This window comes from Musca autumnalis, unplaced genomic scaffold (genome assembly GCF_047663935.1).
Source record: "Musca autumnalis isolate F117 unplaced genomic scaffold, ASM4766393v1 scaffold_5, whole genome shotgun sequence".
In the NCBI taxonomy this organism is placed as follows: domain Eukaryota; kingdom Metazoa; phylum Arthropoda; class Insecta; order Diptera; family Muscidae; genus Musca; species Musca autumnalis.
In genome coordinates, this window is record NW_027412088.1 from 200,345,758 (window position 1) to 200,367,960 (window position 22,203).

Here is a 22,203-nt window from a genome sequence, read left to right on the forward strand (position 1 = left end):
TGACTACTTTGCTGCCAAGAATATTATATTATATACATACATATATAATGATTTATTTTCTGCTTGACATTTTAGATGGAATAATAGAGTCGTGGAAAATGGTAATAATATCTGTCAACAGTAACTATACACTTAACAAAGGAATAGATGGTCCATCACTTAACTAACCTGCTGCCCAAAAGATCATTCCTTTGCATTCAAATTAAAAGTATCACCCATAACTAACTAACCACTGTTCCTCACCTACTAATACATATCAAAAACAAGAACAATTTACTAAATAGTCCGGCGTTTCAGGCACTTTTTCTTTCTTCTTACTTATAGGTAGTACGCAAACATGCACGCACACACACAAAGAGTGAATGAGTGAAATTGAAAAAAAAAATAGAATTAAGATATTTTGGCCCAACTTCAAAATATACAAATCGTTTGTGTATTGCTCTGTTAATTGACCACAATACTCGGAGGTACAAACACATAATGCCAAAATTAAATTAGTTTTCCCAAGAATTAAAAGCAGCAGCAGCAGTCGGCGGGCTAGCAAAGCAACAAAGCATTATTACATAGCCCTCCTCAATCTAATCAAGTAGAACAAATTTTTGAAAATAATGCAAAATTTTAGTGAAAAAGTCATATTTGCCGCAGATAATGAGCAATTTGGCAGGTAAGTTGTGATGAATTACATATCAAGCAAGACATATTTGAATTCAATTAAAATAAAACGTTTCTTTTTTTGCATGTCAAAATTTTGCCACTTGCTCGCTCCTCTGTAGACATTTGAAAGCAGCCATTGATATAGAGGCCGGTGATGTGTTGATTGAGGAATCACCACTCTTGGTGACAACACACTGGGAATGTGAACAAATGAAATGTGCCAAATGTTGTGAAGATTCTTTTGTAATTTGCAAGTAAGTGCAATTGTTGTTGTAATGTGTGTAATAATTGCCTATTAATTTTGTTGTTTTATGAAAGTGAAGGGTTTGGAATTTTCGAAATCAAATGTTTTTGAGATGCCGAAATACTCAAATACCATTGGTTCTCAACATCAATTGCCAATAACACATAATTCGAATACCGCTCGTGATTAAACTATGTGCATTATATGTCAATGTCGTGAATGTTCTAGTGGCGCCTTTGGTGTGTGTTTTTTAATTAAACTAATTTTGAAAGTGTTAGTGCTTTGAAACACCTTTACATGCAATTAGTGAATCGATTTACAATGCAACAAACACTAATCTACAAAAAATTATAGAAAACCTCTATTCAGTCTGGCTGAATAAGGTTTTTGTATAGAAAACTTTTATTCAGCCTGGCTGGATAAGGTTTTCCTATAGAAAACTTTTATTCAGCCTGGCTGAATAAGGTTTTCGTATAGAAAACTCTTATTCAGCCTGGCTGAATAAGGTTTTCGTATAGAAAACTCTTATTCAGCCTGGCTGAATAAGGTTTTCGTATAGAAAACTCTTATTCAGCCTGGCTGAATAAGGTTTTCGTATAGAAAACTTTTATTCAGCCTGGCTGAATAAGGTTTTCGTATAGAAAACTTTTATTCAGCCTGGCTGAATAAGGTTTTCGTATAGAAAACTTTTATTCAGCCTGGCTGAATAAGGTTTTCGTATAGAAAACTTTTATTCAGCCTGGCTGAATAAGGTTTTCGTATAGAAAACTTTTATTCAGCCTGGCTGAATAAGGTTTTCGTATAGAAAACTTTTATTCAGCCTGGCTGAATAAGGTTTTCGTATAGAAAACTTTTATTCAGCCTGGCTGAATAAGGTTTTCGTATAGAAAACTTTTATTCAGCCTGGCTGAATAAGGTTTTCGTATAGAAAACTTTTATTCAGCCTGGCTGAATAAGGTTTTCGTATAGAAAACTTTTATTCAGCCTGGCTGAATAAGGTTTTCGTATAGAAAACTTTTATTCAGCCTGGCTGAATAAGGTTTTCGTATAGAAAACTTTTATTCAGCCTGGCTGAATAAGGTTTTCGTATAGAAAACTTTTATTCAGCCTGGCTGAATAAGGTTTTCGTATAGAAAACTTTTATTCAGCCTGGCTGAATAAGGTTTTCGTATAGAAAACTTTTATTCAGCCTGGCTGAATAAGGTTTTCGTATAGAAAACTTTTATTCAGCCTGGCTGAATAAGGTTTTCGTATAGAAAACTTTTATTCAGCCTGGCTGAATAAGGTTTTCGTATAGAAAACTTTTATTCAGCCTGGCTGAATAAGGTTTTCGTATAGAAAACTTTTATTCAGCCTGGCTGAATAAGGTTTTCGTATAGAAAACTTTTATTCAGCCTGGCTGAATAAGGTTTTCGTATAGAAAACTTTTATTCAGCCTGGCTGAATAAGGTTTTCGTATAGAAAACTTTTATTCAGCCTGGCTGGATAAGGTTTTCCTATAGAAAACTTTTATTCAGCCTGGCTGAATAAGGTTTTCGTATTGAAAACTTTTATTCGGCCTGGCTGAATAAGGTTTTCGTATAGAAAACTTTTATTCAGCCTGGCTGAATAAGGTTTTCGTATAGAAAGCTTTTATTCAGCCTGGCTGAATAAGGTTTTCGTATAGAAAACTTTTATTCAGCCTGGCTGAATAAGGTTTTCGTATAGAAAACTTTTATTCAGCCTGGCTGAATAAGGTTTTCGTATAGAAAACTTTTATTCAGCCTGGCTGAATAAGGTTTTCGTATAGAAAACTTTTATTCAGCCTGGCTGAATAAGGTTTTCGTATAGAAAGCTTTTATTCAGCCTGGCTGAATAAGGTTTTCCTGTAGAAAACTTTTATTCAGCCTGGCTGAATAAGGTTTTCCTGTAGAAAACTTTTATTCAGCCTGGTTGAATAAGGTTTTCCTATAGAAAACTTTTATTCAGCCTGGCTGAATAAGGTTTTCCTACAGAAAACTTTTATTCAGCCTGGCTGAATAAGGTTTTCCTATAGAAAACTTTTATTCAGCCTGGCTGAATAAGGTTTTCCTATAGAAAACTTTTATTCAGCCTGGCTGAATAAGGTTTTCCTATAGAAAACTTTTATTCAGCCTGGCTGAATAAGGTTTTCCTATAGAAAACTTTTATTCAGCCTGGCTGAATAAGGTTTTCCTATAGAAAACTTTTATTCAGCCTGGCTGAATAAGGTTTTCCTATAGAAAACTTTTATTCAGCCTGGCTGAATAAGGTTTTCCTATAGAAAACTTTTATTCAGCCTGGCTGAATAAGGTTTTCCTATAGAAAACTTTTATTCAGCCTGGCTGAATAAGGTTTTCCTATAGAAAACTTTTATTCAGCCTGGCTGAATAAGGTTTTCCTATAGAAAACTTTTATTCAGCCTGGCTGAATAAGGTTTTCCTATAGAAAACTTTTATTCAGCCTGGCTGAATAAGGGTTTCCTACAGAATACTTTTATTCAGCCTGGCTGAATAAGGTTTTCCTATAGAAAACTTTTATTCAGCCTGGCTGAATAAGGTTTTCGTGTAGAAAACTTTTATTCAGCCTGGCTGAATAAGGTTTTCGTGTAGAAAACTTTTATTCAGCCTGGCTGAATAAGGTTTTCGTGTAGAAAACTTTTATTCAGCCTGGCTGAATAAGGTTTTCGTGTAGAAAACTTTTATTCAGCCTGGCTGAATAAGGTTTTCGTATAGAAAACTTGTATTCCGGCTGGCTGAATATGGGTTTCTTATAAAAATCTTCTATTTTTAATATTTTTATTTTACTATGATTCTATTCTTTTATTCCTCAACAACTTTTCCTTTGCATTTCTTTACAGAAAATGTAACTTCTTTCCCTTGTGCATGGATTGCACGGAACACGATCCCTTTGAATGTGAATTCTTTAGCAATGCCACAAAGGCAATATCCAAAAATTTACTCATAAACAATTATGCTCTGAATTCAATTATAAAACTGCTAATGGTGATTGAAAATCCCAAGACAATGGATTCCTGTACAAATTTAACACCAAATAACTTTAAATTAAATGAATATCGTGATACGGAGATGTGGATGGATCATGCCACGAATATAGTACAACCTATTTTACACTCAGGCCTTATGGATTGTATGAGGAATTTGCAAAAAGCCAAAGGCGATATGAAGGATGCTGACTTTCTGCATAAATTGTGTATTCTCATTGATGCCAATGCTTTTGAAGTTTCCAGCAAGGTGACGGGTGATTCACTGAAGGGCCTTTATGTTCATGCCTCGAAAATGCCACATCATTGTGTGCCGAATACCGCGACAGCCATTGATGATGATTATCACATGACAATCTATGCAGCTGTACGCATTAAAGCGGGGGACGTTATCTATAATTCCTATACGAATCCCTTGATGGTAAGTCACAGAGTCATCTAAAGAGAAATAAGAATGAATAATTTTTTCTTCTAGGGTACCGTACAAAGACAACACCACTTACGCCTAACCCGCCACATTGAATGTCAATGTTTCCGTTGTATGGATCCCACAGAACTGAATACCCACATGAGTTCCATTAAGTGTAAACTATGTCCCGAGGGCTATGCCATTAGTACCCAAGGCAAATGGCTATGTTTGGAATGCAATGCAATTAACGATGCTGTTATGGCACAAAAGCTACTGATTCAAGCCTCCGAGGAAATTGGTAATGCGAATGGCGATGTTATGGCCTATGAAGAACTGCTGCGTAAATACGATTCTGATTTCCACCCCAATCATTTTTTGATGATTGACATTAAACAAAATATTGCCACCGTGCTAAGGGCAGTTCTCATCAATTCCATGCGTGAACCTAATAAAGACATTTTACGCCGCCGATTAGAGTTATGTGAAGAAATCCTGCCAGTGGTGAAAGCTGTTATACCTGGTTATTCCAAATTGTATGCCATAGCTTTGTATGAATACTTATTGTCATTCCTGGAATTGGCTGAATTGGATTTTCGCAGCAAGGAAATACCTAAGGATTTGTATATTGTAAGTATTTATTGTTGTTTTTATTAATTATTTGCCTCCTCAACTTACCTAAGCTTCATTCATTCATTTCTTAGGAAAAGTTGCATGTGGCCAGAGAAATTGCCCTGGAGTCCAAAGAGCTGTTGTCTTTTGAACCTCACAATTCACCAGAAGGTCATTTGGTACGACGCATTGCCATACAACTGGAACACATTGAGGAGAGTTTAAGTAAATTTGAAAGCAAATAGGACACAACTAAAGGCAACTTAAACAAAAGAGCTAAATAAACAACAACAAAAAAGAAAAAGGCGATTTTCATTTTCGAAATAGACCAAAAAAATCAAAAAATAAATTCTGTAGACAAATTTTCATTATAGATAATTTCAGCATTCTGGCTGAATAGGGTTTTCCTTAGGAAAACTTTTATTCAGCCTGGCTGAATAGGGTTTTCCTTAGGAAAACTTTTATTCAGCCTGGCTGAATAGGGTTTTCCTTAGGAAAACTTTTATTCAGCCTGGCTGAATAGGGTTTTCCTTAGGAAAACTTTTATTCAGCCTGGCTGAATAGGGTTTTCCTTAGGAAAACTTTTATTCAGCCTGGCTGAATAGGGTTTTCCTTAGGAAAACTTTTATTCAGCCTGGCTGAATAGGGTTTTCCTTAGGAAAACTTTTATTCAGCCTGGCTGAATAAGGTTTTCGTATAGAAAGCTTTTATTCAGCCTGGCTGAATAAGGTTTTCGTATAGAAAACTTTTATTCAGCCTGGCTGAATAAGGTTTTCGTATAGAAAACTTTTATTCAGCCTGGCTGAATAAGGTTTTCGTATAGAAAACTTTTATTCAGCCTGGCTGAATAAGGTTTTCGTATAGAAAACTTTTATTCAGCCTGGCTGAATAAGGTTTTCGTATAGAAAACTTTTATTCAGCCTGGCTGAATAAGGTTTTCGTATAGAAAACTTTTATTCAGCCTGGCTGAATAAGGTTTTCGTATAGAAAACTTTTATTCAGCCTGGCTGACTAAGGTTTTCGTATAGAAAACTTTTATTCAGCCTGGCTGAATAAGGTTTTCGTATAGAAAACTTTTATTCAGCCTGGCTGAATAAGGTTTTCGTATAGATAACTTTTATTCAGCCTGGCTGAATAAGGTTTTCGTATAGAAAACTTTTATTCAGCCTGGCTGACTAAGGTTTTCGTATGGAAAACTTTTATTCAGCCTGGCTGACTAAGGTTTTCGTATGGAAAACTTTTATTCAGCCTGGCTGAATAGGGTTTTCCATACGAAAACTTTTATTCAGCCTGGCTGAATAGGGTTTTCCATACGAAAACTTTTATTCAGCCTGGCTGAATAAGGTTTTCGTATAGAAAACTTTTATTCAGCCTGGCTGAATAAGGTTTTCGTATAGAAAACTTTTATTCAGCCTGGCTGAATAAGGTTTTCGTATAGAAAACTTTTATTCAGCCTGGCTGAATAAGGTTTTCGTATAGAAAACTTTTATTCAGCCTGGCTGAATAAGGTTTTCGTATAGAAAACTTTTATTCAGCCTGGCTGAATAAGGTTTTCGTATAGAAAACTTTTATTCAGCCTGGCTGAATAAGGTTTTCGTATAGAAAACTTTTATTCAGCCTGGCTGAATAAGGTTTTCGTATAGAAAACTTTTATTCAGCCTGGCTGAATAAGGTTTTCTTATAGAAAACTTTTATTCAGCCTGGCTGAATAAGGTTTTCTTATAGAAAACTTTTATTCAGCCTGGCTGAATAAGGTTTTCTTATAGAAAACTTTTATTCAGCCTGGCTGAATAAGGTTTTCGTATAGAAAACTTTTATTCAGCCTGGCTGAATAAGGTTTTCGTATAGAAAACTTTTATTCAGCCTGGCTGAATAAGGTTTTCGTATAGAAAACTTTTATTCAGCCTGGCTGAATAAGGTTTTCGTATAGAAAACTTTTATTCAGCCTGGCTGAATAAGGTTTTCGTATAGAAAACTTTTATTCAGCTTGGCTGAATAAGGTTTTCGTATCGAAAACTTTTATTCAGCCTGGCTGAATAAGGTTTTCGTATCGAAAACTTTTATTCAGCCTGGCTGAATAAGGTTTTCGTATCGAAAACTTTTATTCAGCCTGGCTGAATAAGGTTTTCGTATCGAAAACTTTTATTCAGCCTGGCTGAATAAGGTTTTCGTATCGAAAACTTTTATTCAGCCTGGCTGAATAAGGTTTTCGTATAGAAAACTTTTATTCAGCCTGGCTGAATAAGGTTTTCGTATAGAAAACTTTTATTCAGCCTGGCTGAATAAGGTTTTCGTATAGAAAACTTTTATTCAGCCTGGCTGAATAAGGTTTTCGTAAAGAAAACTTTTATTCAGGTTTTCGTATAGGAAACTTTTATTCAGCCGTCTTTTATGGGTTTTCTATTAAAAATGAAATAAGATTTTTCTGTAGAATATTACTATTATTTTTTGCCGATTTAAAAATTTCCTTGAGAAAACGTAATTTCCTGGAATTTGTTTTCATAAAAAAATCTCCATAGACATCCCTATTCCTCTCACGCTTCAAAAATATGCTCGCAATGTGGCGAATGCATAGTTTTGTGTGAAAACTCATCTACTTTTCATATTTCACTATTTTTATCCGGTATACACACTCATTCAAATATTAAACACTCTGGCGAAGGGGCCAACGGATCGATACAAGTAGCAGACTTTCAGTGAAAAAGAAAAAAAGAAATATGGGTGAAAATTTCAATAAAAAATGCACTATAGAAACACATGAAAAGGAAGGAAGGTAATATGATCAAGGAACTGGAAAATATAGAGTGAATTTCATGGAATCACTTCCATTTTTATGTAGATATGTGAAGGCAAGTGAAAATATAAGTACTGGAGAGTGTATACTGCTGGAGCAGCCCACATTGTTATTGGCATCAGATGGAGAGAGGCGTTGTGGTAATTGTTTCCAATTGGCTCAGGTTTATTGCAGGTAAATCTCCGAAAAAATCAATAGAAAAAGTAGAAATTTAAGGTAATATTTTTATTTTTCCCCATTGCAAGTTCCTGCAAAATCACAAACTTATGTTTGAACTGTAAAGATCACAATAAATATGACTGCTCGAAATTGGCCTCCATGGAAAATTTAAACTGTGATCTCTTAAAGAGAAACACCGAATGTTATGGCATCATCAAGTGTTTGTTGTTGCAAGAGAATCCCGAAACCAAGTCATATTTCGATACAATGTTGGAGGCTGATTGTTATCTAGAAGAACGTCGTGGTACTGAGATATGGTCACATTATGATGCCAATGTTGTGAAGCCTTTGCTGAAGTCAAACATATTGAAATATTTAACCCATGGTGCCGAGGTTAATGAAGATTTCATACAACGCCTTTGTGCCTTAATTGATGTGAATGGTTTTGAAATTCGAGCTCCTGATTATGGAACCATGAAGGGGGTGTATCTAAGAGGAACTATTTTGACTCATGACTGTACCCCGAATACACAAGTAGCCATCGATGATAAATATTGCATGAAAATTTATGCCAGTCGTACAATAGAGCCGGGTGAAACCATCACCAACTGTTATACAAATGTTTTGTTGGTAAGTAATATTCCGGCAGCCTAATTGCATAGAGCATCCATGCGGAAATATTTGATTCAGCCTTGCTGAGTAGGGGTTTCCCTTAGAAAACTTCTACTCAGCTTGGCTGAGTAGGGTTTTCCCTTAGAAATCTTCTATTCAGCCTGGCTGAATAGGGTTTTCCCCTAGAAAACTTCTACTCAGCCTGGCTGAATAGGTTTTTTCCTATAGAAAACTTCTATTCAGCCTTGCTGAATTGGGTTTTCCCATACAAAACTTCTATTCAGCCTGGCTGAATAGGGTTTTCCTATAGAAAACTTCTATTCAGCCTGGCTGAATAGGGTTTTCCCATAGAAAACTTCTATTCAGCCTGGTTGAATAGGGTTTTCCTATAGAAAACTTCTATTCAGCCTGGTTGAATAGGGTTTTCCTATAGAAAACTTCTATTCAGCCTGGCTGAATAGGCTTTTCCTATAGAAAACTTCTATTCAGCCTGGCTGAATAGGGTTTTCCTATAGAAAACTTCTATTCAGCCTGGCTGAATAGGGTTTTCCTATAGAAAACTTCTATTCAGCCTGGCTGAATAGGGTTTTCCTATAGAAAACTTCTATTCAGCCTGGCTGAATAGGGTTTTCCTATAGAAAACTTCTATTCAGCCTGGCTGAATAGGGTTTTCCTATAGAAAACTTCTATTCAGCCTGGCTGAATAGGGTTTTCCTATAGAAAACTTCTATTCAGCCTGGCTGAATAGGGTTTTCCTATAGAAAACTTCTATTCAGCCTGGCTGAATAGGGTTTTCCTATAGAAAACTTCTATTCAGCCTGGCTGAATAGGGTTTTCCTATAGAAAACTTCTATTCAGCCTGGCTGAATAGGGTTTTCCTATAGAAAACTTCTATTCAGCCTGGCTGAATAGGGTTTTCCTATAGAAAACTTCTATTCAGCCTGGCTGAATAGGGTTTTCCTATAGAAAACTTCTATTCAGCCTGGCTGAATAGGGTTTTCCTATAGAAAACTTCTATTCAGCCTGGCTGAATAGGGTTTTCCTATAGAAAACTTCTATTCAGCCTGGCTGAATAGGGTTTTCCTATAGAAAACTTCTATTCAGCCTGGCTGAATAGGGTTTTCCTATAGAAAACTTCTATTCAGCCTGGCTGAATAGGGTTTTCCTATAGAAAACTTCTATTCAGCCTGGCTGAATAGGGTTTTCCTATAGAAAACTTCTATTCAGCCTGGCTGAATAGGGTTTTCCTATAGAAAACTTCTATTCAGCCTGGCTGAATAGGGTTTTCCTATAGAAAACTTCTATTCAGCCTGGCTGAATAGGGTTTTCCTATAGAAAACTTCTATTCAGCCTGGCTGAATAGGGTTTTCCCATAGAAAACTTCTATTCAGCCTGGCTTCTATTCAGCCTGGCTGAATAGGGTTTTCCCATAGAAAACTTCTATTCAGCCTGGCTGAATAGGGTTTTCCCATAGAAAACTTCTATTCAGCCTGGCTGAATAATGTTTTCCTATAGAAAACTTCTATTCAGCCTGGCTGAATAATGTTTTCCTATAGAAAACTTCTACTCAGCCGGGCTGAATAATGTTTTCCTATAGAAAACTTCTATTCAGCATGGCTGAATAGGGTTTTCCCGTAGAAAACTTCTATTCAGCCTGGCTGAATAGGGTTTTCCTATAGAAAACTTCTATTAAGCCTGGCTGAATAGGGTTTTCCTATAGAAAACTTCTATTAAGCCTGGCTGAATAAGGTTTTCCTATCGAAAACTTCTATTCAACATGGCTGAATAGGGTTTTCCCGTAGAAAACTTCTATTCAGCCTGGCTGAATAGGGTTTTCCTATAGAAAACTTCTATTAAGCCTGGCTGAATAGGGTTTTCCTATAGAAAACTTCTATTAAGCCTGGCTGAATAGGGGTTTCCCATAGAAAACTTCTATTCAGCCTGGCTGAATAGGGTTTTCCCATAGAAAACTTCTATTCAGCCTGGCTGAATAGGGTTTTCCCATAGAAAACTTCTATTCAGCCTGGCTGAATAGGGTTTTCCCATAGAAAACTTCTATTCAGCCTGGCTGAATAGGGTTTTCCCATAGAAAACTTCTATTCAGCCTGGCTGAATAGGGTTTTCCCATAGAAAACTTCTATTCAGCCTGGCTGAATAGGGTTTTCCCATAGAAAACTTCTATTCAGCCTGGCTGAATAATGTTTTCCTATAGAAAACTTCTATTCAGCCTGGCTGAATAATGTTTTCCTATAGAAAACTTCTATTCAGCCTGACTGAATAATGTTTTCCTATAGAAAACTTCTATTCAGCCTGGCTGAATAGGGTTTTCCCATAGGAAAACTTCTATTCAGCCTGGCTGAATAGGGTTTCCCACAGGAAAACTTCTATTCAGCCTGGCTGAATAGGGTTTTCCCATAGGAAAACTTCTATTCAGCCTATTCCCATAGGAAAACTTCTATTCAGCCTGGCTGAATAGGGTTTTCCTATAGGAAAACTTCTATTCAGCCTGGCTGAATAGGGTTTTCCATAGGGAAACTTCTATTCAGCCTGGCTGAATAGGGTTTTCCTATAGAAAACTTCTATTCAGCCTGGCTGAATAGGGTTTTCCCATGGAAAATTTTCATTCAGCTCATTAGAATAAAGTTTTAATGTGCAAAAATTCCCAATTCCAGGGTACCGATGAACGCCGAAACGTTTTAAAAATGGTGAAAAATATAAACTGCAAGTGTAAACGTTGTATGGATCCAACGGAATTCGAATCCCATATGTCAACTCTCTTATGTGTCGAATGTAAAACCGGCTTTATGATCAAAAAAGATCAAAGCGATAAATGGCAATGTGTAAATTGTGAACATCGCCGTGATAGCAAGGATGTGGAGAAAATGTTAGGCGCTCTGCAGGAAGAAATAATGAAGTCACCAAATGACATTTACAAATTGGAAATGATTCTCATGCGTTACTCAAAGGCCTTGCATCCTCATCATTATTTACTCATTGATATTAAACAAAATATCGCTTCCGCATTACGTCAAATCCTCAATGATCCTTCACAATGTCCTGGCCGTAAGGTTTATGAACGTAAAATTGAACTATGTGAAGATATTTTGAAGGTTCTGCATCTTATATTACCTGGATGTATATCACGTTTAAAGGCCATTACGCTATATGAATTGGTCAGTACCCAGGCGGAATATTATCGTATGCGTTATAAGGAAAATGAACTGACCAAAACACATTTGAAGGTAAGGAAATGTCTTTGGATATTTGATATTATTTCGTGGTGATAATTCGTATTCGTCTCTCTTTATTTAGGAACTATTGCACGAAGTTGAGCAAATGTTCCGCGATGCCATACGAATGCTATTGTATGAACCCAAGGATACTCCAGAGGGTAATCTGCTGCAGACAATGTTGCAGGAACTTAAATATCTGCAAACAGATATTAAAATGTTGGATTAAGTAGTAATATATGGATGAAAGTTGCTTAAAACATTGAAATTTGCAAGGAAAAAAATAATTTATAAATAAAAAAATTAAAAAATATTTTTTTTTAGTGAATATATAAAAAATTGTAACTGTTATAAATATAAAATTTTTTAAAATAATCTCAGATATAAAATTAAATGAAATATATTTTGAATTTTGGGGTTTTGACATAGTATAACAGTTTTCTCAAACTGTTATACTAATGTATAACACTTTCAATAGTGCTAATTATGTCAAATTATATTATAAAAAAATAAAATTTTACATTTGCAAAGGCGCGAATTAAGGCAGTCAGATATATAAAGTACAAACTATAAATGTTTACCAGGTATAACTGTTATACAGCTATAAAATGTAAAATTTGCAGGACTAAGTAGTATAATACGGATGAACGTTGCTTAAAATATTGACATTTGAAAGGAAAAAGATAATTTATAAATGTCAAGAAAATAAATAAGAAATACAAATTTTGTAGTGAATATAAAATATGTTGAAACTGTTATAAGTATAAAATGTTTTAAAATAATCTCAGATATAATTGTAAATGGAAAATAATTTGCAATTTTGGGGTTTTGACACAGTATAACAGTTTTCTCAAACTGTTATACTAATGTATAACACGTTCAATACTGCTGTTCATGTCAAATTTTGTTCTTTAAAACCAAATTTTACATTTTCAACGTGTATAACAGTTTTCAAAAACTGTTATACTGCAATATAAAACCTCAAAAGGTGCGAATTCAGTAAGTTAGGAACATAAAGTAAAAAATACACATGTTTGCCATGTATAACAGTGTTTAAATACTGTTATACTGCTGTAAAAAGTCTTAAAATGTAAAATTTGCAGACATCCATCCACTTTATAGTGAAAAACTTCATATAATCTAAATTTTGTCTTCACTACGGAACACTGTCCTTTCTATTTTCCCTTTGAAAGAGAGAAGAAAACAAATTTTGCAAAGTGTGAGCATCAATTTCGCCAAAAATATTCACAGCCTGTTGCTGTCGTAGAGAGATTGATGGCTACCATCCACGCATTCATGCTGCAGATGTTAAAGAACTAAATATGCGAGCCGTAAAGGCTTTGTCTAGGGCAAACATACCATACCGTCGTTGTGTTGATATATTTCTAAACATTCGAATAGACAGTGCAATTCATTTAGCAACTGTCAAAGAGATGGCAAACAAGTGAAACCACCAAAAAAATAAGTATTATTTTTCAAAAATGGCTGATGAATTTGGCAAAAATTGCACAATTTGTGAAAATGAGACTTTGGGAAGGTAAATGGAATTAAAATCTCATCTGAAGGAATATCTTAAATCTTATAATATCATCCGGGTGTTTCCACAGATATGTCAAGGCCACCGAGGTTATACATCCTGGTGAAACCATACTTTTGGAAAATCCCATAATAATATTGCCCTGTAAGGGGGACAAGCGTTGCTGCAATTGTTTTCGCTTTGCCCAACAATATGCAGGTAGGAACGAACAAGGTGACTATTTATAGGCGAAATACTAAAAATATAACAATGTAATTATCTTTTGTGCATAGAAAATGCAACATTTCTCCTTTGTGCCTAGACTGTACGGAGCACAATAATGAATTTGATTGCGAAACTTTGTCCACAATTATCTCCTCGACAGATGTACGAATGGATATTCTAAAGAAGTACATTGATACCTATGGCATACTGAAATGTTTGCTGCTCAATGAAAATCCCCAAACGAGAAATGCTTTTGAGGCAATGCTGAAAATGGAATCTCATATGGATAAAAGACGTAACAGCAAAATTTGGCAAGAACATGATAAAGATATTGTCCAACCATTGATGCAATCAAAAGTTTTGGAAGGTTTGGAATTTGCTTCGAATATTAGTGGGGAATTTCTACAAAAGCTGTGTGCAATATGGGATGTAAATTCTCATGAAATTCGTGCGCCAGATGCTGAAGTTATGCGTGGACTTTATCCTCATGTATCGCTATTGGCCCACAACTGTTGCCCAAATGCCAATCAGGCCATTGATGATCAATATCGTATGAAGGTGTATGCTAATCGTCAAATTGCCAAGGGAGAAATGGTTACAAATTCCTATACAAATCTTTTGCTGGTAAGTAGGGGTCATAGTGTAGATGACGTAATTTTACGCTATATGATTTTTAATTCCATATATTCTATTGGCTCTTGACGCCGTTTATACTATGAAAGATGGCTCTTGACACCATCTACTCGATGATAGATTTCTGTTGACGCAATCTACCCTATGGCAGAAGGTTCTTAAGGCCATCTATTCTATGGTAGACGGCTTTTAACGTCATCTACTCTATGGCAGCTGACTCTTGACGCCATCTACTCTATGGCAGATGGCTCTTGACGCCATCTACTCTATCATAGATGACTCTTGACTCCATCTAATTTGTGGTCAATGGTTTTTGACGCCATCTACTCTATGGTAGATGGCTCTTGGCGCCATTTACTCTATGATAGATGGCTCTTGACGCAATCTACTCTATGATAGATGACTCTTGACGTAATCTACTCTATGGCAGACGGCTCTTAAGGCCATCTACTCTATGGTGGAAGGCTCTTAACGTCATCTACTCTATGGTAGATGACTCTTGACGCCATCTACTCTATGACAGAAGGCCCATGACGCCACCTACTCTATGGTAGATGACTCTTGACGAAATCTACTCTATGATAGATGACTCTTGACGCAATCTACTCTATGGCAGACGGCTCTTAAGGCCATATATTCTATGTTAGACGGCTCTTAACGTCATCTACTCTATGGTAGATGACTCTTGACGCCATCTAATCTATGGCAGATGGTTCTTGACGCCATCCACTCTATAGAAGATGGCTCTTGGCGCCATCTGTTATATGAAAGATCGCTCTTGACGCCATCTACTCTATAATACATGAGACTTGACGTCATCGGTAGATGAGGCTTGACTTCATCTACTCAACGAGATATTCTTCTTGACGTCATGTCTCTTGAAGTCATGTACTCAACGGTAGATGTAACTTGACGTCATATACTCAACAGTAGATGTTTCTGTTGTTGTTGTAGCAGCATGAAACCTACGTAGAAGCATAGGTTTAATACTGGTTGTGTTTCGCTGGCCGAAACACAATGGGTTCGGGTCAATCCGATACGTAAGAACCCGCTGCCGTGGGATTTGTAGATGTTTCTTGGCATCATCTACTCAATGATAGATGACAATTGACGTCATCTGCTCAACTGTAGATGTCTCTTTACGTCATCTTCTCGTTGGAAGATGATTCTCGACGTCATCTACTCAGCAGTAGATGACTGTTGACATTATCTACTGTATGGCAGATGTCTTTTGATGCAATCTACTGTATGAAAGATGGCTCTTGACGCCATCTACTCTATACTATATGAGGTCCACGTCATCGGTAGATGAGGCTTGACTTCATCTACTCAACTGTAGAGTTGCGTCGTTCATGAACGAACCGGCTCAAAGGAACGATTCTGTGAAAAGAACGAACGGATCCGTATCCAGCCCATTCTTTTATATCGTTCATTTAGATCCCCGATGGACGAGTCATTGTTGCTTACAAAATTAGCAGCATTGGTTTTGCAGTCAAACTCTAAAAAACGCTGCGTTAGCGCAAACAGCACAAATTTCCACACAAAACAAACAATGATTCAGAGAGCTACTCTCGCTCAGTAACTCACCTCGTTCAGTAGCACATCTCGGTCATACCTTTCTTTTGCATCATTCGTTCATCTGGTTCTTTCATGTCAAAACCACCACCACTACGTTCAGAAACAAAACCACCCCCATTAGCACACAATGTGTCATTCGTGAACGAACATTTTCAAAAGAACGATTCGGTGAAAAGAACGACAGAGTCATATGCTAAAGTTGCGTCGTTCATGAACGAACCGGCTCAAAGGAACGATTCACGAGATTGCCCAACACTATCATATGCAGCAGAGAACGAACGACTTCAAAAGAAAATAATAAAGTCAAATGTATTGTTGAACGAAAAAGAGCCAACGAACGAAGTAAACGACCCGGATCTTTTTGTTGAACGGAATGAAAAAGATCGATCCGCTCAATGAACGAGATTGCCCAACACTACTCAACTGTAGATTGTTCTTGACGTCATGTACTTAATGGTTGATGACTCTTGACGTAATTACCTAAACGGTATGCTATTCTTGACGTAATCTACTCAATGGAAGATGTCTCTTGAAGTCATCCACTCAACGGTAGATATCTCTTGACGTCATATACTCAACGGTAGATGTTTCTTGACATCGTCTACTCAATGGTAGATGACCCTTGACGTCATCTACTCAACAATAGATTTTTTGGCGTCATCTAATTAATGGTAGATGATCTTTGAAGTCATCCACTCAACGGTAGATTACTCTTGATGTCATCTACTCAATGGTAGATGACCTTTGACGTCATCTACTCAGCAGTAGATGACCCTTGACGTAATCTACTCAATGGTAGATGACCCTTGACGTCATCTACTCTACGGTGAATGACTCTTGGCGTTATCTCAATGGTAGACAACTCTGGACGTCATCTTCTCAACGGTAAGTGACCGTTGACGTCATCTTCTTAACAGTAAAAGACTCTTGACGTCATCTACTCAACGGTAGATGACTCTTGATGTCACCTACTCAAGGGCAGAAGATCCTTGACGTTTCTCAAGGCAGAAGACTTTCGGCGTCATCTACTCAACGGTAGATGACTCTTGACGTCATCCACAAAATGGTAGATGTTTCTTGACATCATCTACTCAATGGTAGATGACCATTGACGTCATCTACTCAACTGTAGATTTTGTTGTCGTCATCTAATTAATAGTAGATGATATTTGAAGTCATCCATTCAACGGTAGATGACTCTTGATGTCATCCACTCAAAGGTAGATGACTCTTGATGTCATCTACTCAACAGTAGAAGACTTTTGGCGTCATCTACTCAACGGTAGATGACTCTTGACGTCATCCACAAAATGGTAGAGGCTTCTTGACATCATCTACTCAATAGTAGATGACCATTGACGTCATCTACTCAACTGTAGACTTTTTTGTCGTCATCTAATTAATGGTAGATGATATTTGAAGTCATCCACTCAACGGTTGATAACTCTGGACGTCATCTTCTCAACGGTAAGTGACCGTTGACGCCATCTTCTCAGCAGTAAAAGACTCTTGACGTCATCTACTCAACGGTAGATGACTCTTGATGTCATATACTCAAGGGCAGATGATCCTTGACGTCATCTTCTCAACAGTAGAAGACTTTTGGCGTCATCTACTCAACGGTAGATGACTTTTGACGTCATCCACAAAATGGTAGATGTTTCTTGACATCATCTACTCAATGGTAGATGACCATTGACGTCATCTACTCAACTGTAGATTTGTTGGCGTCATCTAATTAATGGTAGATGATCTTTGAAGTCATCCACTCAACGGTAGATGACTCTTGACGTCATCTACTCAACATTAGATGACTCTTGACGTCATCTTCTCAACGGTAGATAACTCTGGACGTCATCTTCTCAACGGTAAGTGACTGTTGATGTCATCTTCTCAACAGTAAAAGACTCTTGACGTCATCTACCCAACTGTAGATGACTCTTGATGTCATCTACTCAACGGCAGATGACTCTTGACGTCATCTTCTCAACGGTAGATAACTCTGGACGTCATCTTCTCAACGGTAAGTGACTGCATCTTCTCAACAGTAAAAGACTCTTGACGTCATCTTCTCAACAGTAGAAGACTTTTGGCGTCATCTACTCAACGGTAGATGACTCTTGACGTCATCCACAAAATGGTAGATGTTTCTTGACATCATCTACTCAATGGTAGATGACCATTGACGTCATCTACTCAACTGTAGATTTGTTGGCGTCATCTAATTAATGGTATATGATATTTGAAGTCATCCACTCAACGGTAGATGACTCTTCATGTCATCTACTCAACGGTAGATGACTCTTGATGTCATCTACTCAACGGTAGATGACCCTTGATGTCATCTACTCAAGGGCAGATGATCCTTGACGCTTGACGTCATCTTCTCAACAGTAGAAGACTTTTGGCGTCATCTACTCAACGGTAGATGACTCTTGACGTCATCCACAAAATGGTAGATGTTTCTTGACATCATCTACTCAATGGTAGATGACCATTGACGTCATCTACTCAACTGTAGATTTTTTTGTCGTCATCTAATTAATGGTAGATGATATTTGAAGTCATCCACTCAACGGTAGATGACTCTTGATTTCATCTACTCAACGGTATATGACTCTTGACGTCATCTTCTCAACGGTAGATAACTCTGGACGTCATCATCTCAACGGTAAGTGACCGTTGACGTCATCTTCTCAACAGTCTACACAGCGGTAAATGAATCTGTAAGTCATCTATGTACTCAACTTTAGATGACTCTTGACGTCATATAATCCATTTGAAATATGACTCTTGAAGTAATCTCGCTTTTTGTACCATCTTTTTTCAGGGAACTGATGTACGCCGTCAAATTTTACGAGAAGGTAAATATTTCCACTGCAATTGTGAACGATGTGAAGATCCCACCGAATTGGGGTCCCATATGAGTAGCTTCATATGTTCCTCCTGTGCTAGCCACAAGCAAGAGAGTTGCATTGTTAAAGACCCACAGACAAAAGTGTGGAAATGTCAAAAATGTGAACACACTCTACTCGACCACCAGGTTGCACACATTTTGGAAAAGTCCAAGGAAGAATTGTTTCATGCACATGGTGATTATCGTCGTTTGGAATATTTGTTGGCTAAATTATGTACGATTTTGCATAAAAATCATTATTTAGTTGTTGATTTGAAACAAGAAATGGCAAATATTTTACGAAATATTATAAACGGTAGTCGTCGACCCAATCGTCATTTGTACGAAAGAAAGATACGATTGTGCAAGGAATTGTTATTGCTGCTACAATTGATACAACCTGGTGTAACAAGGCTCAAGGGTATTGCTTTGTATGAAATGGCAACGACAAGTGCAAAATTGCAACGCTTGAAATTTGAAGAAAAGGAAATGGAGATGGCCGAGCTGATGAAACGTTTAAAGGAGTGCGAAGCAATGTTCAAAGAATCCATAAGATTGTTGTCGTTTGAACCACCAGAAACTCCAGAGGGCCAGTTGTTGAAAAGTATTGTAAGAGAATTTGAAGCTTTGCACAAGGAGTTGGAAGATGATGGTGCCATGGCTAAGGAAGAATAAAAATAAAAGAAATTATTGTTGTTATTTAATTAAAAATGTGTTATATTTCCCATATTACCTTTTGATATTGTGTGAATATATCTGCAGGGGATCAACATTTTTGTATTTTTCCTGATTTTATTTAAAAAACTCGTTATTTTTTACTTCTAAAACAACTGCTGCACTTGTTCTGGTTTTATAAAAATTTGGGGGTCTACTCTACGCCTGCTAGAAGTTCTCTTCAAAGTTTGTCTATTAAAAAAACGATTGTGACCCGTTACGAGAAAAAATCTCCTAAAGGGAATGCAAAAAGAGACACATAAAATTTAAAAAAATAATGTTTCAATTAAAATTCTGAAAACTGAATTAAATAATTAAGTTACGTTTTATTTTCAATATCAAGTAACACATCTTCAATAAGCTTTAACAATTCTTTTGCCACACTAAAACGTTCCCAACAATTCTCCCGCGGACAATCAACACAACGTTGCAGTGTTTTCCCCAGCTTTGGATATTTTTCATTCACATCTTTTGGTATGGGATATAGAAACCCTTTGGTTTTATCTCGATAAAGATCTTCACTTAGAAATTGACAAGCAGAATAAATATTCAAATCACTGATGTTATGGGCGGCAATATCATCCGGTGAATAGGCAAAACAACCAGGACACTCAATATATTCATGACGATGTGTGGATGATTTATATTTCGCCTCTTTGGCACTGACCACAAGCAACGTATCCAAATCCACAAAATCCAGGCGATCATTGGCCACATTATAGACCACATTATCAGCTGTTAGATCGGTGATATATAAACGATAATCATCAAAGCCATGGGAGAATTTTACACAAGCTTCCAGCAAATGTTTGGCAATTTTTAATTTCACCAAAAACTCTTTATTATAGAAATGGTACAAATCCTGACCCGCATATTCTTGGTAAATTGTAAAGCCACAAACTCCATAAGTCTCAGGTACCTGAAATCCCAAGGTATACAACAAAGGCATTATCAAAGGTTGTATATTAACCAGCAAATACAACCACATGGCCAGTGGGGGTAAGTCTTTATGAAATTCACCCAAAAATCTTACAAAATTCTCAATTTTCTTTGCAGGATAAAATTGCATGCCATCCAAACGTTCAGTGTCCAAGAATGTCCGCTTCAGTTCTTTACTATTCAAAGTCCAATTTAAATATTCCTTGGAATTGCCAAAATATTTCACCATGACTCGAGTTGTGGTGGTTCCTTTTAAGCCATACAGCTGATTGTTTCTTTTACAGCTACGTTGTGGTAGTAAGTTTAGGAAATTTTGCCATATTGGAGCTTGATCTGTATCTGCCACAACAGCTTCCATTAATATCCTGCACGGTTCCGCTTGTGTTTGAAAGCAAGCGGGACAGTAACTTAAATCTTCTTGAAATTTATTTAAATGATGTTGACCTCTCTGGTCCATTTTAAGATCGAGCGTATTGAGAGCCACTGTCAGCAGTATAATGAGTCGTAAATGGGAAAGTTCACGCATTTTTGAAGATTCGGAGGAAACTGGAAAAAAGGGGATTATTTCAAATAATTATGTAGAAATTCGGGATAATATGTAATGGAGTAGGCGTGACTGAAAGCCATCTAATAGTGAGTGGATGCCCTAGAGGAGAATATACTTTGCAGAAGATGCCCACAAGGAGGATTTTATGTTGATTAGACGTTCTTAATGATGATATAGGGTAAAGCAAATGTCTTAAGGGTCATCTAATGTGAAATAGGCGTTCTTAGGAAGCACCCTTTCCTTAGGAAAGGGTCTCAGGAAGCACCCTTTCCTTATGACAGGGGCTTGGGAAGCATCCTTTCCTTAAGAAAGGGTCTTAGGAAGCACCCTTTCCTTAGGAAAGGGTCATAGAAAGCACCCTTTCCTTAGGAAAGGGTCTTTGAAAGCACCCTTTCCTTAGGAAAGGGTCTCAGGAAGCATCCTTTCCTTATGACAGGGGCTTGGGAAGCATCCTTTCCTTATGACAGGGGCTTGGGAAGCATCCTTTCCTTATGACAGGGGCTTGGGAAGCATCCTTTCCTTAAGAAAGGGTCTTAGGAAGCACACTTTCCTTAGGAAAGGGTCTAAATAAGCACCCTTCCTTAGGAAAGGGTCTCAGGAAGCACCCTTTCCTTATGAGAGGGGCTTGGGAAGCATCCTTTCCTTAAGAGAGGGTCTCAGGAAGCACCCTTTCCTTATGAGAGGGGCTTGGGAAGCATCCTCTCCTTATGACAGGGGCTTGGGAAGCATCCTTTCCTTAAAAAAGGGTCCCAGGAAGCACCCTTTCCTTAGGAAAGGGTCTCAGGAGGCACCCTTCCTTAGGAAAGTGTTTTAGAAAGCACCCTTTCCTTAGGAAAGGGTCTTAGAAAGCACCCTTCCTTAGGAAAGTGTTTTAGAAAGCACCCTTTCCTTAGGAAAGGATCTTAGAAAGCACCCTTCCTTAGGAAAGGGTCTCAGGAAGCACCCTTTCCTTATGACAGGAAGCATCCTTTCCTTAAGGGTCTTAGGAAGCATCCTTTCCTTAAGGGTCTTAGGAAGCATCCTTTCCTTAAGGGTCTTAGGAAGCATCCTTTCCTTAAGAAAGGGTCTTAGGAAGCACCCTTTCCTTAGGAAAGGGTCTTAGGAAGCACCCTTTCCTTAGGAAAGGGTCTTAGGAAGCACCCTTTCCTTAAGAAAGGGTCTTAGGAAGCACCCTTTCCTTAAGAAAGGGTCTTAGGAAGCACCCTTTCCTTACGAAAGGGTCTTAGAAAGCACCCTTTCCTTACGAAAGGATCTTAGGAAGCACCCTTCCATAGGAAAGGATCTTAGGAAGCACCCTTCCATAGGAAAGATCTTAAGAAGCACCCTCTCCTTAGGAAAGGATCTTAGAAAGCACCCTTTCCTTAGGAAAGGATCCTAAGAAGCACCCTTTCCTTAGGAAATGATCGTAGTAGGCAACATTTCCTTAGGAAAGGATCCTTAGTT

At 37.3% G+C, this 22,203-nt stretch overlaps 3 protein-coding genes across 5 annotated transcripts in view; 2 read left to right on the forward strand and 1 right to left on the reverse strand.

The window, feature by feature from the left end:
- Nucleotides 1-441: 441 nt before the first annotated feature.
- On the forward strand, nt 442-19,292 carry LOC141386917 (uncharacterized). Its single transcript, XM_073955818.1, has 8 exons — nt 442-664; nt 774-908; nt 3,756-4,320; nt 4,375-4,935; nt 5,010-5,154; nt 13,320-13,338; nt 13,522-14,077; nt 18,495-19,292. The coding sequence occupies exons 1-8, from the start codon at nt 609-611 to the stop codon at nt 19,233-19,235; spliced, it is 2,778 nt and encodes a 925-aa protein (XP_073811919.1). The 5' UTR covers nt 442-608; the 3' UTR covers nt 19,236-19,292.
- LOC141387152 (SET domain-containing protein SmydA-8-like) lies at nt 7,489-12,084 on the forward strand. The gene is made up of 5 exons (XM_073956382.1): nt 7,489-7,690; nt 7,757-7,885; nt 7,957-8,500; nt 11,155-11,724; nt 11,795-12,084. Exons 1-5 carry the CDS (start codon nt 7,635-7,637, stop codon nt 11,939-11,941), a joined length of 1,446 nt encoding a protein of 481 aa, XP_073812483.1. The 5' UTR covers nt 7,489-7,634; the 3' UTR covers nt 11,942-12,084.
- A 284-nt stretch (nt 19,293-19,576) lies between the features above and the next one.
- LOC141387155 (divergent protein kinase domain 2A) overlaps nt 19,577-22,203 on the reverse strand; it is a 33,091-nt gene continuing 30,464 nt past the window's right edge. For all 3 annotated transcript variants that reach the window (XM_073956387.1, XM_073956388.1, XM_073956389.1), the window contains exon 2: nt 19,577-20,759. In XM_073956387.1, the coding sequence (XP_073812488.1) occupies nt 19,594-20,759 (1,166 nt within the window). In that variant the 3' untranslated portion in view covers nt 19,577-19,593. The remainder of the gene's footprint in view (nt 20,760-22,203) is intronic.